Source organism: Mytilus californianus, unplaced genomic scaffold (assembly GCF_021869535.1).
Source record: "Mytilus californianus isolate M0D057914Y unplaced genomic scaffold, xbMytCali1.0.p SCAF_2, whole genome shotgun sequence".
Classification (NCBI taxonomy): domain Eukaryota; kingdom Metazoa; phylum Mollusca; class Bivalvia; order Mytilida; family Mytilidae; genus Mytilus; species Mytilus californianus.
In genome coordinates this window covers 72,684,346-72,699,594 of record NW_026262668.1, presented here as the reverse complement: position 1 = coordinate 72,699,594, position 15,249 = coordinate 72,684,346, and the positions used below count along the sequence as shown (strand labels likewise).

The 15,249-nt window shown below is 32.2% G+C and overlaps 1 protein-coding gene across 1 annotated transcript in view; it reads left to right on the top strand.

The window, feature by feature from the left end:
• The first annotated feature begins 4,468 nt into the window (after positions 1 to 4,468).
• Positions 4,469 to 15,249, top strand: part of LOC127728067 (myeloperoxidase-like) — an 88,737-nt gene continuing 77,956 nt past the window's right edge. The window contains exons 1-6 of the mRNA XM_052235261.1: positions 4,469 to 4,502; positions 7,213 to 7,252; positions 8,798 to 8,941; positions 10,665 to 10,841; positions 12,184 to 12,223; positions 15,046 to 15,155. Coding sequence (XP_052091221.1) covers positions 4,470 to 4,502; positions 7,213 to 7,252; positions 8,798 to 8,941; positions 10,665 to 10,841; positions 12,184 to 12,223; positions 15,046 to 15,155 — 544 coding nt within the window. The 5' untranslated portion in view covers position 4,469. The remainder of the gene's footprint in view (positions 4,503 to 7,212; positions 7,253 to 8,797; positions 8,942 to 10,664; positions 10,842 to 12,183; positions 12,224 to 15,045; positions 15,156 to 15,249) is intronic.

The following is a 15,249-nucleotide window of genomic DNA, read 5'->3' as shown; positions in this document are numbered from 1 at the left end:
CGCAAAGGTCCGGGTTCACTTTTGGCAATATATGGCCATGAATTTCACCTTTATCATAAAAAAATCACAAGGCCATAATTTAGTTCTTAAATGGGTTCACATCATAAGCTATTAAGCTATGTAAAACAAATTTCTCCATGATAGTATATTATAGGCTCCTAAGTCAGCACATTTTGAAGAAGTTGTCAAAATACGACGAGTTTGTGCATTTTTCGGACCTAAAAGTTTGAGGTAAACTTTACCGCCACCTACGATCAAAAATGTTCTGCAACCAAAGGTGCCAATGTTTACATTGAATTCATAGAAACACACATTTTCTGGATCAGGGAAGAGGGCTAGAGTTAATTATGCTACAAACTGTCATAAATTATAAAAAAAAAAAAACGGACCAAAACGTACTTTACAACACAAATAACGCATAATTAAGTATTTAAATAACTTCATAATTTATAATGCGAATTACAAAAAAGAATTAATTTTGTATTAGCAGTAATATCACAACTATATTTATGTTAAATTTCTAGTATTTCGGGCTGATTAATAAATACTTAAATCTCTTAGAGTTAATTTCAGCCCTTCGTGAACCTACTCCATTGCAGATCTACCATTGTTGGGCTTAATTTCAGACTAAGAATATATAAATTATAGTGATAGCCCTGTATAGGTTATCCAATGGAGAATATCTGTCGTAAAATTTTCATATATTTAGACGTATATAATACAATAGAAATTGATGTGCATGGAAAGTAAAATTATTAACTACAGACAAAAAATAAGACTGATCTGCAAGGTAAACTTACCACTATACATCATTTACTGTGATACGACTGTAGATAAATTTCAGACAAGAACATGTAATTTGCCTTAACTGGATTTTAAGCACTTACCTTTTGATTTCGATCATTAGTGTTAAAGGGATATGAAAGACAACTTGCAATAACAAAACCAGTGAAGAAAAAACCATTTAACGACACAAAAGTACAAGTACTAAATGTACTAATAATCTGCTGATGTCAGCTATTAGTTCATGTTTAATCAGGCAAAATAACTGCGTAGTTTTATATTATACGACTTAGATAGAATTGGGAACAAAGGTAGTGGAAGTAAACTGCAACAGTTGAAACATGGGTGTACCACAATGTTACACTTTTGATTTTCTTTGAGAAGTTAAATTGAACAATCATTTAACTAGTTAAGCAGTTATTTTAATTCAATTTAATGGAGAAAAGTTATTTGACATTTATTTCTATATTACGTTTTTTGAAATGGTTTGCATTTGATCCTTCGTTTGATGAAAGTATTTTGTTATATTAAGGATTTAGCACAAATGCAGTGGAAAATTTCGAAGCAATAACAGATGTAAAACGATGTTACATGTTTGATAATCTAATAAAAACATAATTCAAATAGTTAATTTCAAAGTTTAGGACTCATATATAAATCAACAGAATCAACAGCATAACAGTCTCGGCATTTGTATTGAGTGCAAGAAATTGAATTCGCAAAGGCAAGTTGATAGCATATTTGTTTTAACATTCATTATTTCGAAATTGTTTGCAGATAATTGCGCTTTTTATAGTGTTTTCTTCTTCTTCTGATTAACTTGTCTGAATTTCTGTCAAGATGCAATTAATATCTAATCCAATGATTATCCGAAATTATCTTGACAAAAATGATTGATTATTCAATTGGTATCTTTTCTCTTCCTTTTTGTCAACCCCTTCTGTTTTGTATGTAAAATCACTCCCCTGTTGCATTTGGAAATTAAGTACATGCTGCTTAATAAGACATGACCCATATCCTTCGAAAACCGGGAACAACAACAAACAAACATCGCGGGTAGGAAATTCAATTCGATAAATATTGAACTACAGTAATCATTTTAAAATGCATAGAGAGTGATCTAACAACAGATTCGTGTTTTTATCAAAATAGCAATTATCTTCTTTAAATTCTATCAACGGTTTTTCAGAATAAGATTTGAGATAGTATTCATGAAACATGATACAAATTTCCACAGTTATAAATCTATAAAAAGAACGTTTACTTATATTGAAATGTCCGATGGTGAAAATATTCACAAATCGTAATGTGGTCCAGATGATTCGTGTTTTAATATATTTTATTCATCTTGATGTCACTGGTTTATGAAAAATTCTGTATAAACACGTTAAATGCCAATGATTTCAGTGACACATAATAAAAAAAAATATGTCTTTTAAATATTTTTTTTCTTTTCTTGCATTATTTTGACGTTGATATACATGTATGAAATCTTTTGAGAAATGCATAGGTCGACATTAGCGTAAGAAATATATTTATGATGTAGTAATCACCATATAAATTTAAAATAAAAAGATGTGGTATACCTTATGAGCTACTATCAAAGTCCTATGAAGCAGAAATAGTCATATATAGGCAACCCTACGGTTTTCAAAAATGAGCAAAACCCGTATCGTGTAGTCAGCTTTAAAAGGCCCCGCCATGACAAAATATGAAAAAAGTTTAAAAACGAAAAACAAACTGCGTGATTTATGAGAAAACAATTAGCGGAAAAAAAATATGACACACAGCAACCAACGATAACCACTGAATTACAGGGTCCTTGCTTGAAAAAGGCACATACAGAAGGCGGTGTTTAAACATATTTGTGAGGGCTAAACCTTCCCCGTAACATGGGACCTGAGTACTCGCAGTAACTGTAAGCTAATTCAAAGTTAATAACAACTAATTAATAAATCATGCTCTCCAAGACTAAAGTATGAATTGGTACACATGCAACGAATTTGGTGTACAAACAGTTTTATCCAGCTTCTTTTCAGTAACTTCAGGCATTCTTTAAAAGCGTTTCGTGGAGTATTGTTGTTTTGTTTTTAATCGTGTTTTTGGATTTACGAATATAATTTAATAAAGTTCATTTACTAGATTAACTTTTATAAGCCTTTTTACTGTATATTTTTAAAAATCTTTTTCTGTTTGATATAATAAAGAACGGTTGAGTTCTCAGTATTCTACATTCCTTTATTATCCATGCTTTATTATTATATTTTAGAAATTCGAACTGTTTTAAAATTTGTGTTGCTTTTACAAAATAAGGGGTTATAACTCCCAAATAGTTGACCTTAGATGAATAAGATATTCAAAAATATGGAATTACTCATGTCAAAAAACTAGTCCGTCGTTTTTGACAATTCTGAATTTTTTGTCTGATGAAATACATAATTTTAATGAATACAAAACTGTATCGGAAAAACTAATTAAGTACATTTAAGAGATACATCATTAACGGTAAGCAGGGTATGAAAACAAGAAAAAATATGTTGTAGTCCAAGAAAATCTTTAAGACAAAAATTATATAGAGGTTGATTACTATAAATAAGAGTCACCAGAAGTTTACCGATGTACAAATCTTGCAAATTTATTTTCAAAACTAGTAACAAATTGAACGAAAATAAATCACAATCTAAGACACATTGAAACACGTCTCTTGTAAGTTTTGACATAAATGCATCGTATCGGCCAACCATTTTGTGATGGTGACCATACTATTTGTGTTGTACGATTACAGTCGTTCTTTCTCAAAACCCTGCTGGAATAGATTTTGTGTTATGAGTACAAACATAAATTTTAAAAGATTCCAAAAAAAAAAGGAGGAATCATAAAACCTTAAGTCGAAGAAAAACAGATTTATTTCGAAAATTGTTCCGGTTGATCAAATTTTGTGGAAATTGCAGACCTAGGACATGGAAAATTGATTGAAAATAAAAGTATTCCGCACTTTTTTCTGTAATGTCTGAATCAATTGATAAGGGATTTGGCATATTGTGATACGAACTCTAAAATTTTGCGATCACGCGTTATTTTTCAGATAACTTTTAATAATGGGAGATAATCTATCAAAACAGGTTGCATACGATACGTTTGCATATGACATATGGGTTGAAGAGGCAAATCATTGAAATATATTCGTTTTGCCGAAGTAATATGCATATATTTACTTCCAAAATTATATGCGGATGGAAAGTTAATACGCAATCACGTGACAACTTTTTCTAAGTGAAAGGATGTAGCAAAATTAGATAGATAGATGAGAATAAAGCTTTCATTGTGCAATAGGTGGGTAGACGGTAACTAAAAGGGTCAGAAAGGTACATAGGATAATGTTAGAATTTTATTGTGACCACATCCTCCATCAGAAGTTATGCTTATAGTATATCTAGAAACGTGTTTTATTGGGTATTGATGTGAAAACGTATGTATGTAAAAAAAACTGTCCTTTCTGTTTATCATGATATTCACGAAAACATAGCCACTGATTGTTAAGAAAACAACTCTCATCTTGTGCTGAACATTTTTTTTTATACTAGAAATTATTTTTCCAAACAATTTGTTGTTCAGGTTACTTATGATTCTCTGATTGTTTACGAAAAATAGGTATTTTTGACTAATTCCTTTTTTTTTCAGTGGAAATGTATTACATCATTATAATAGCTACTGTATTAGTAAGTTTGTTTTTTATGTTAGTACCGAAGTTTAAATAAAGCCCACTAATCTGCACATAATGGAATTGGTCATTGTTGTTGAGTTTTATAAAAACGATGTATTCAAAAGTATAAAATATTAAAAAAGACCAAATTGATCTGATTATTAAAATACAATTCTAACCAGTAAGAGGTAAAGGCAACAGTAGTATACCGCTGTTCAATAGTCATAAATTGATTTAACTGAAACAAATCCGGGTCACAAACCAAAACCGAGGGAAACACATCAACTATAAGAGGAAAACAACGGAACAACATAAACACTGAACTGCTACAAAAACAAACGACAACATACATAGAAACGGACTATTTGATAACAAGTGCCATATAATAAGGTAATGCGTTTGCATCTGTATCCATTTTAACCTTTGTTTAATCGGACTAAATATGTATACACAAAGACAGTTAATGGTATGATGATAAACTTATTGCTTGTGAAATATAAAGAGAATGGCTTGATATCTTGATAGATGTCAACAACAAGATAACTGACTCCTAAGTAATTTAGAAAAAAAAACTATATATAATATCCTGAAACACTATCGATATATGGAAATTCTCAAATAAAACTTTCAACCTATTGTAAACACGCTACCAAAAAAAAAGGACTTAAACAAGAAATGCTGGTAGATGACTTAAGCAGCTCTACCCCAATGAAAATTAAAATAATGAATACACACTGCAATACAAGACAAAGATAAAAACAAAGTTAAACATTTTTACATATGTGTACATGTTAACAACGGAATAAACTGAACACATGAGTTTTGACCATACCAATTGCAAAATTAAAGGCATAGTAGTTTACCGATGCTCAAATTTCATAATTCTATTGCGAAAATACAAATCATGGTTAAAAAAGAGGGAATTGCATGAATCCAAAAAGAGAGCGAGACCGGATGCTAGATAGGACAAGCGTCATCTGAGATGCACCTATTACTCGCCACGCGAATCAAAACCCAGGTAAACTGTTATAAGTTGGAATGAGACAAAATCGGTATAATTACAGATAAAACGACTGTTCTGGTATCAAATGATCCAAGACCTTAAAAGCGTATCGTTAAAGAGTTGAGACAGTGATTCATCGTATGGGTAACAAGTGATGGTTACCGTAAAACTTATGTTTTTGGTGGGGTTCGTTTTGTTCAGTCTTTAGTAATCTATGTTGTATTTTGTGCACTGTTGGATGTCTTTTTGTCCCTTTTTTGCAATGGCGTTGTCAGTTTATTTTCGACTTAGGAATCTGGATGCCTCTTTGGTATCCTTCGCCTGTCTTTATGTAGTCTCGATTTCAATCGTTTTACCTCATAACTCTGTTACAGCAGTTTTCGTTCCAGGAGGACACATGTGTTAATGATGGCAATGAAATGTGAACATGCACGAGCGTGAAAAAACCCATATCAACATGAACATACCATAAATGTCTAGATATTTATACGCTATTCAAAGGGGCGGAGGATATGCTACTGCTGAGAAATGTGAACTTGACAGTTTGAAAGCTAAATGATCAAGTTTGACATAGAATCTAGTTTGAAGTGGTCCATCTGTGTCATTATCGATATTCCAAGGGTGATTGGGGGTATTGCTTCTAGTTTGAAGTCGTCCATCTTTGTCAATATCGACATTCCAAGGGTGATTGGGGTATTGAGATATGGTCACCAGGGTCTTCTGACTGACAGTAAAACCCTTACCAAAAGTAGGGAGTCCTTTTGAATGTGCGGGATGTATATGACATAAGGACAGAATAGTGACGTTAAATCCAATGATTCGTGTAGAGAGGGCTCCACGCTTTCTACACATTAAAGAACCCTGTTGACAACTCTCTTGGGGTCCGAAGTTGGTGCATTGCACAAAAACAGTATTGCCTTTTCTAGCATACATGTATCAGTGTTTTGCAATGACATTCCAAATTCCTCTCACTTTATCCAGGTGGTCCTATCTTGCAGAACCTACCTATTGTTTTAACTGTTAGTGGTTTCTTCTCTTTAATATGCATTCAAAAATTGCCACTGGACAAAACGCAAGCAACAATCAATCAGTCAATATTGAAGAAAATATCAAGATATGAGGCAAACCTTATTGTTTCGGTAGTATCCTTAATCTCAAGTTCACTATGACATATGAGATGCAAGCACTCACTGGAATTCGGGTTATTTAGTGACATGTCATCATTTGTGAAAACATGAAAGGTTTTATCTTATTTGTTTTACTTCAATAAAGCTTTTAAATTTTCATAACTTCAATATTCAAATCATTTTATGACCATAGTATCATCAGCTCAGTAGTCAGTACTTCGATACTGACATGATTTATAACAAACCTTTCTAAAATTGTCTGTTTATAAATTTTGAAATTATAAAGAAACTAAGATTTCAACTCCCTCAGGCAAAGTTGACCTTGGATGGATTTGGCTATTTTTTTTTGTATTTTTCTTTGTCATATAGCTCTTCAACTGTGTCGGTTCTTATGCATTCTCGGCTTTCAAATATTCGGCTTGGAGCGTTCCCGATGAAGGTAAATCCAGAAAAGCGCTTCGGACGCATGAAACTATTTAACACGTTGTTTTAATTTTTTGACACATTTTCAGTAATTTTACTCGTAACCTTTATTTTAATGTATCCGTTTTTACTACTTTTTATACATTGTTCAGTGATTTATTTCAACGTTGCAGATTACTATCGATAGCACCAGCTCGGGCTACTATCACAAAGGTATGAATATCTCCATTCAGTATTTTTTTTAACAAGGTAAGGTAAGAATAAGGTAATTTGTTTTTTCCTTTTTCAATTTTACTGTGGATTCATTAATATTCGTTGGATACCAATTTTGTGGATTTTGTGTGTACAGGGGGACCACTAATTTAAATGTTCAACGAATTATAAATTTTCTAAAGGAATATATGCAGACTTTGCCAAAACAACAAAATTAAATATCCACGAAAATACAATTTTTCCTCAATCCACGAAAATTGGTACCCACGAAAATAAATGAGTCCACAGTATTCTTTTTCTGGGTTTCCTCTTATAGTTGATGTGTTTCCCTCGGTTTTGGTTTGTGACCCGGGTTTGTTTTCGCTTAATCGATTTATGACTATTGAACAGTGGCATACTACTGTTGCCTTTATTTAACTGTGATAAACTGGATTTTCCTGATTCCTTGCGATATGGTGTTGACCAACAAATATAAAGCATGCAAACAAAAAATCATTTTGGCATTCGCTAATCTGTACTGACGGAATTCCATTTATACATGTATGTTTGGCTTTGTTCTGTCCCGTCGAATTTTTTGTTAGCTTTCGTTTTTTGTTTTCTTTGTTTGGAAGGCTGGGTGAGGTGATAATTATAATTTAATTTTCTGTATATTCCTTATTATCTAAATTTTTCTATTTGTTCTCGAACGCATGAAATCTATTTATTCTTAAATTGTTTTGTTTCTATTATTATGTTTTCACAATACAGGACTGGAATAAATTTTAAAATTTGGCCTTTGAATCAAGTGTAACCCTTGGGATGCCAAATTTAGGCAATGAATTTCAAATCTCATAAATCGATTAAGGAGAAACACATCAAGGTAACAAACACAGACAAAGGGAACTGAATGAACTCCAAACGGGGGAGACTAGATACATCGACAGGAAAGCGTCTCCTGGTATGAAAGCTTCATTCGTCATGAGAATCCAATCTAAATCAAAATGTCAAAATTAGGAATAGAACACATCTACAAGTCAAAGTCTCCAGTGATAACATGGCTAGCGAGACTATATTTGTATGACGGCGAGGACAAGAGAGATCAGAAATTTTAAGTTTTACATTCTTGAGGGTAAAGGTCTCTGATACGTTCTTCTGGTTGAAAATATTGAATGCAATAGGTTTGGTGTATGTACATAAAACGACAGATGTAGTTTTTATCTTTGAAGTATTTAGTAATCAGATATTATTTTCGGAATAGATTTTTTTTGTGGAAAATCTTGCTAATATTGATAACATTCACAACCTCATTAGTGAATATTACTTTTAAAAAAGTACGTTTTTGATAATTTCTGGAAGTAGTCGTCACGGGTTTAAATAACTTATGACGTTATGCTATTCAAATGTATATATATGTCTGTCTTTATTATTCAAAAAGAATAATAATTTTTCCGTTTATTATACAAGTTCAAGTAATTTGGATTTTTCTGTACTAATAAATGTTATTATAATTGATTAGATTGTTTTGGTTTCATTTTTTATTTATCACGTGTTTGATTAAACTTACAGTAATTGATTGCCCAAAGAATCATCGCTATAGATCATTTGATGGTTCTTGTAACAACTTAAGACATCCAACTTGGGGACAGGCTGGGACTGCACAGAGAAGACTGAGGGATATAAATGGAAGACCGATGGTATCATATGAGGACAGTAAGAGTTTAACTATTAGTATATATATAATTTTTAACAAGTTAGCATATAAAATATTGATGAGTAATTACAATAAATAAATCTTTATTTTTATTCGACCATTTTAATTTGCAAACAACAATCATGTGTTTTTTATTAATATTATAAGAAAGAATTGAATGCTTCTTTTTGAAATTTAATTGAGTGTTATAACACAAAATGTACAAATTTCAAAGCACCAGATGCTCATTTCGACAAGTAATGTATCGTTAGTGACGCTCGAGGCCAAACGATTTGAATATCCAAATGTTGAAGAGAGGATCAAACCAAAAACCAAATAGTATAGCCAAATCCGGACAAGGATTTAGAGCTTTGCACGAAAGTAAAGCGTTGACCGAAGTAAATTTTGTATGAAGCGCATACTAAAAATGTGCGCATGATCAACGCTTTAACAACTGTATGAAATTACAAAAAAAGAAGCATTAATTGTTATAATTACATTAAAATGATTCGACAATGAAAAAAACAAGTTACATCCAGCTTTTCGTCTGTTTTCCGAGACATTGTTGTGACGTTGTTATGGGAAGCACGAGCTTTCATGAATATTGCATCTCATTGAGAAATAGAATGTAAAAGACAGGCGAAAGATAAAAAAGGGATATCCAAATTGATAAGTCGATAACAAACTGACAATACCAGGGCAAAAAACGAAAAACGACGAAAAGACAAACAACGGTACACAACAAACCGTAGAAAACTAGAGACTGAACAACAAGAACCCCGCAAAATACCGGGGGCGGTTTCATTAGCTCCGGAAGGGAAAGCAGATCCTGCTTCACATGTGGAACCCGTCGTGTTGCTCATATAAGTACAAACCTTTCATGATTTTGGAATGCCTTTCGATTGTTGTCAGCCAGTCAAAATACGGATTCTTATGAAAAATATATGAAATGTAATTATTTCCAAAGAAAACGTAACATTCATAACTTCACGTGCTTTTCATGAAGGCATTAAAACAGTGGGTCTGAATATTAAATATAAAACAAATATAAAACTCGTTTAATTGCCTGTTTTTATCATTACCTTATACTATAAAATTTGAATGCTTCTTTTAGTGTAGGTTGTAAAACATTTGGCTTGCGCACATGTTTTGTAAAAGTAGTCCTTCTACGCTTCATGCAAACTTTAATCGTTTAACAACATAATAAAACTACAAAGGAAGTATTCAATTCATAAATATATGGTAGGCGTGTTATGATATACTATGGTTATGTGGCGAAGAGCTATGTTAAACGAGTATTCAACAGTTATATTTATTGGACGCACGACATGTTTTAAGTGCTATTTATTTATAAATTATTTATTACTACAAGAAATTAAATAAAAACAAAAGAGAAGATACAAGCAACCGTGCAAAAAAAAACCAACAAAACAACAATACGAAACAAGTCACAGAACACTGATGCACCTAAAAGGTAGGCAGATCCTGGGCCTCGAGTGGCAAATAAAATAGCATTTGGTTGTGTCAGTATTGATGAAAAGAGGACGGGTTGAAGGTTACAAGTTGAACATATATCTGATCATCTGTGACACAGATATTCCGTAACGGTCAACCAAATCATTAGGGTGTCCGTAATACTTCTAGCACCGATGACATGCAAAATAGTTTATTTCATTCCGTATTATGAATGTTGATGTTTATCAAAACTTAGATTGTATATCTAATGTTTCTATATGTCAACAGGAAAAAGCTTGCCAAGAGGTTTTCCGAAAAGACTTCCCGATCCAAGACTGGTCAGTAATGTAGCATCAGATCCTGCATTCGGACCATGTAATCAGTTTGATAAAATCAGAACAGGACAACACATGGCTTTTGGGCAGTTACTGACGCATGATTTTATAGAAACGGATATATCATCAGGTATTTTTAATTGATTTGTTTTAAAATTTATTAGAAACATATAGAAATAAGAAGATGTGGTATGATTGCCAATGAAACAACTCTCCACCAGAAACTAAATGACATAGCAGTTAACACTTACAGGTCACCGTACGGCCTTCACCAATGAGCAAAACACATACCGCATAGTCAGCTATAAAAGGCCCCAAAGGACAAATGTCAAACAATTCAAACCAGAAACCTAACAAAACAATGTACAAAATTATGTACAAAACAATGAACAAAAAAAACAAATATGATATACAGCAACAAACGGCAACTACTAAATTACAGGTTCCTGTACCAAGTCAGAATATGGCATTTGTTATCAAATAGTTCGTTTCTATGTATGTTAGCGTTTGTTTTTATTGCACTTCAGTGTTTCTGTTGTTCCTTTGTTTTCCTCTAATAGTTGATGTGTTTCCCTCGGTTTTAGTTTGTAACCCGGATTTGTTTTCTCTCGATCGATTTATGACTTTTGAACACCGATATACTACTGTTGCCTTTATTCGGGACAGGGACTTGCAGAATGTGGCAGGGTTAACAGGTTTGCGGGCACCCAACCCTTCCCCTAACCAAGGACAGTGGTGTTACAGCACAACATATGAACAAACTATGCAAATCAGTTGAAAAGGGCTTAACTTATCAGATCGATACAAAGCAGAAAAACAAGTAACAAAAACACAGACCGGGCGTGTCAGGGTATTTATATATCACCACAACAAAAAAGACACTAAGTACAGATCTGAGAGTACGCGCAGTTATGGACAGCTAGTTCAAAGCTAATAACAACTAATACAAAAATCATGTATCTAAGAATTAAGATTTCTTTATAAGAACCCAATAGGAACACATATCATACAATTAAAAATCAAGGCAATTGGTATTTAATAAAAGTAATTAATCTTTTGTAATTAGTATTGATTTGAATAGATCTTTAAAAAAATATTGATAATTATTACTTGAAAAGCAATGTTATACTACATGATACTTGTGTATGCAATTGATGTTATATGTGCATATTGAGTATAAATGACAGTAACTTAAAAACATTATTGAAAAAGATAGTGTTTTCTCTGAATATATCTCTTTCATGTATAATATACTACAACGTTTAATGTGAAGGAGCACTTGCACAATATGAAAAAAAAAGGTCGACATTAATTATGATAACAATGAGAATCGAATATATACCAAAACGTAATTAAAATATACTGGGACAGATTTGTGATAACTTACGTATCTGCAATAGACATTTCAATATATCTTATGAATTTAATAATAAGTGCAATTTCATTAGAAAACATATTTGTTGTTTTCATAGGTTTTGACTGTTGTAATCGATCAGATCCAAATTTTGGCAAGTATGTCATAGCTACTACTTATCTGTTTCTTTTTTAAATTTGTTGCTTTTAAAGGACTAATGCAATGCATGTAATAGGTGTACTTTGTTTGAATGTGTCCCATCCAAAGATTTGAAAAAAAAAAGAAAACTACAAGAATGCCCCTCCCATCGATATAACTAAGAAAACATACTTTAATGCCCCTCTCAATGATATGATAAAAGGAAACATACTAAAATGTTAATGGAAGAACGCATTTCCTGAGTTTTAATTAAAAAAGTTATATAAAAATCAACAAACAAACGCAAATGCTTGGGGTTCCCTGTTATTCCTAAAGGTACTTACACATGGTATTATGAAACAAAACCAAACATTTGCATCAAACTCCGAAGTGTAGTAAAATAATGGGTTTCAATGTCACCACCAGGCGTTTTGTTTAAAACCTAGCTTCAAATATTTTAACATCAACTGGCTTGCATTGCATACATATGTAATAGCAGCTGTCAAATAGTTTTTGTTCTGTTCACACTGTTGTGATGTCTTTGCCTTATAATCGTAGTTACAGTCCTTGGTGCTGTTCTATTTATTTGTATTGCTGCATGAGCCTTTCCAATGTGTCCTCTATTTTACGGGGTTGAAGACCGATACACACGATTACATTGTACTAGAAAACTTGTATTGTAATATGCTTGTATTAATACTTGCACATCTAATCAGCTTGTACACAAATAACACTAACCCTATGTATTTTTGCCGCAATTTAATTTAAACATAAGTTGATGAAGACGCTTTTAATTCGAGGCAACAGTAGAATAACGATGTTCAAATTAACAGAATTTATTGAATGAGCACATTTTACAAAGTTACCGAAAACGGACGGAGGAATAATTTAAATGTTCCAAATTTATACTAGACAAAAAGACAGATTTAGTAATATAATTTCTATTGCATTGAAGAAGTTGAACAAGTTGAACAAGACACTGTCAGAATGGTCGAAAATGGAGTTTATCTTGCATGTATAAGTGTGAATGTTAAGGAATCAAGGGCAATAACTCCAAAAAGGCAAAAGGGAAAAATGTCAAAAAATCTTTGACCCCAATTTTGTCATCAGAAACAAAAACTAGAAAGTAATGGGATAAAGTGTTCTCAAATTGTCAAACGGGATTGTCATTTAGTGCCATTTTAAAACCAATCAAAGACCATTACTTATGAATAGCGAAGAAAAACATCAGTACAGAACTTGAACTCCATTTCTCATTGGTAAAAATATATCAAAATTTAAAAAGAATTGACTGAACGGAATAATAATGAATCCACAGTATGCCACTTTGTCCGACGAGTACTAGTATCACTTTGACCCACTGCGTCCTATTCCAGATAGTAATATTTTGACTGAGAGTGGATTCGCATGGTTGGGGATGCATGCATAGCAGGACATGCTTACCCTGTCGACGCACTCGATTTTGCTCCTTTTATAGTCCATACTATTCTCTTAGATTTTGTTTAGTCGTATTAAAAGATTCATGATTTTAGAGCATCGATACATGACCTCATCATAGATACCAGGCTTAACATTTGATACGCCAGACATGTGTTTCGTCAACAAAAAACTCACCAGTGACGCCCGAATCATAAACGTTAAAAATCCAAATAAATTACTGTTATTTGCCGCCTCCTTTTTGGCTATATTTAGACAATTAAAACTGACAAAAATTGGAAAATCACATTTCTATTTTCGGCGCCATAAACCCTCAAAATATATTTACAAAACTTAATAAACAACATTTACTATGAATTATGTTCCTCTTGGCGAGCAGCCTCGGATTTCTTTTTAAATTTGAACGAAACACGTGTACTAGTGATAGAATGTCGATATAACTCATAAACCTGAAGTCAAAAAGACACAAAGTCTTTTGGTGTGAATTCATTTGGCCATAGGCAGGAAATTGAGTTCAATCATGAACTTAGTTTTGAACTCAGAAAGCGTATACATAATTGACATAAATGTTTTTGTCAAATTGTAAATTGCGACATGACGCAACGTCATTATATTGAGTCGAAGTGCTCTGGTGACTTTTGATAGGAGTTTTCTCCCCTTTTATATGCAAATAATCTGTTTATGTAGGATAACTTCTTAATCATATATATTTGAGACTTTGGGACTTTTGATTTGAGATCCTTGATCTTTAGCCTTAAAATTGAGATCTAATTTTCCAATCAGTGTGATAAAATCTATCAAATGACAACGAATGTGACATTTGCTGAACGTAAGTAACCAACTATTCCCCAATTTCAAAGGGAATTATATAGAAACCATATAATTTTGAAGTCAGTGAATAGTAAGCTATCATATGAAACCAAAAATTACAATTTGTGAATCAGCAGTGGTTAATTATCTCCCTTTCTCATACAAATGTATATAGAAACTATATATTTTTCAAATCTGTTTAATATAGGCTATCATTTGATACAGAAAGGAGCATCTTGTAAACCTGAAGAAGTTGATTATCTACCTTATTTAACAAGAACCATATATTTTTTAGATCATTGAAATTGATAGTGTATTTTTGATACCGGAAGAAGTGTGATCATTTTCCTTATTTCACGGATAAGAATTTCCAATTAAATTTTTTGGAATCTTCTGAAATCGTTCTTTTTAAAACGAAGCCTACATTTGTAATAAAAAAAAAATTGCATGTCAATTATTCAAACCTTAAACATGTGAGTTGGAAAGACCTTCAATTGTTCTCTTAGCAATTAGTTTTTATTTATCATAATTATTGGAATAATCACTGAAATATTTCATTTCTTTGATCAGCATTTCTTTGTTTACTTTTGTACAGCGCTGATGTATGTTTTCCTCTTGATATTTCTTATGGTGATAAACGATTTCCAGCAGGATGTAAAAACTTTATAAGAGCAAAACCTGCAAAAGAAGATCCATATTTGCCTTGTAAGTTTTATTTGGTACCTGATTTCCAACTTTTCTTTATATCAGATATGTTCCTTATGTCGTAACTACAATCCCGTTCCCTTTTCACGAATGT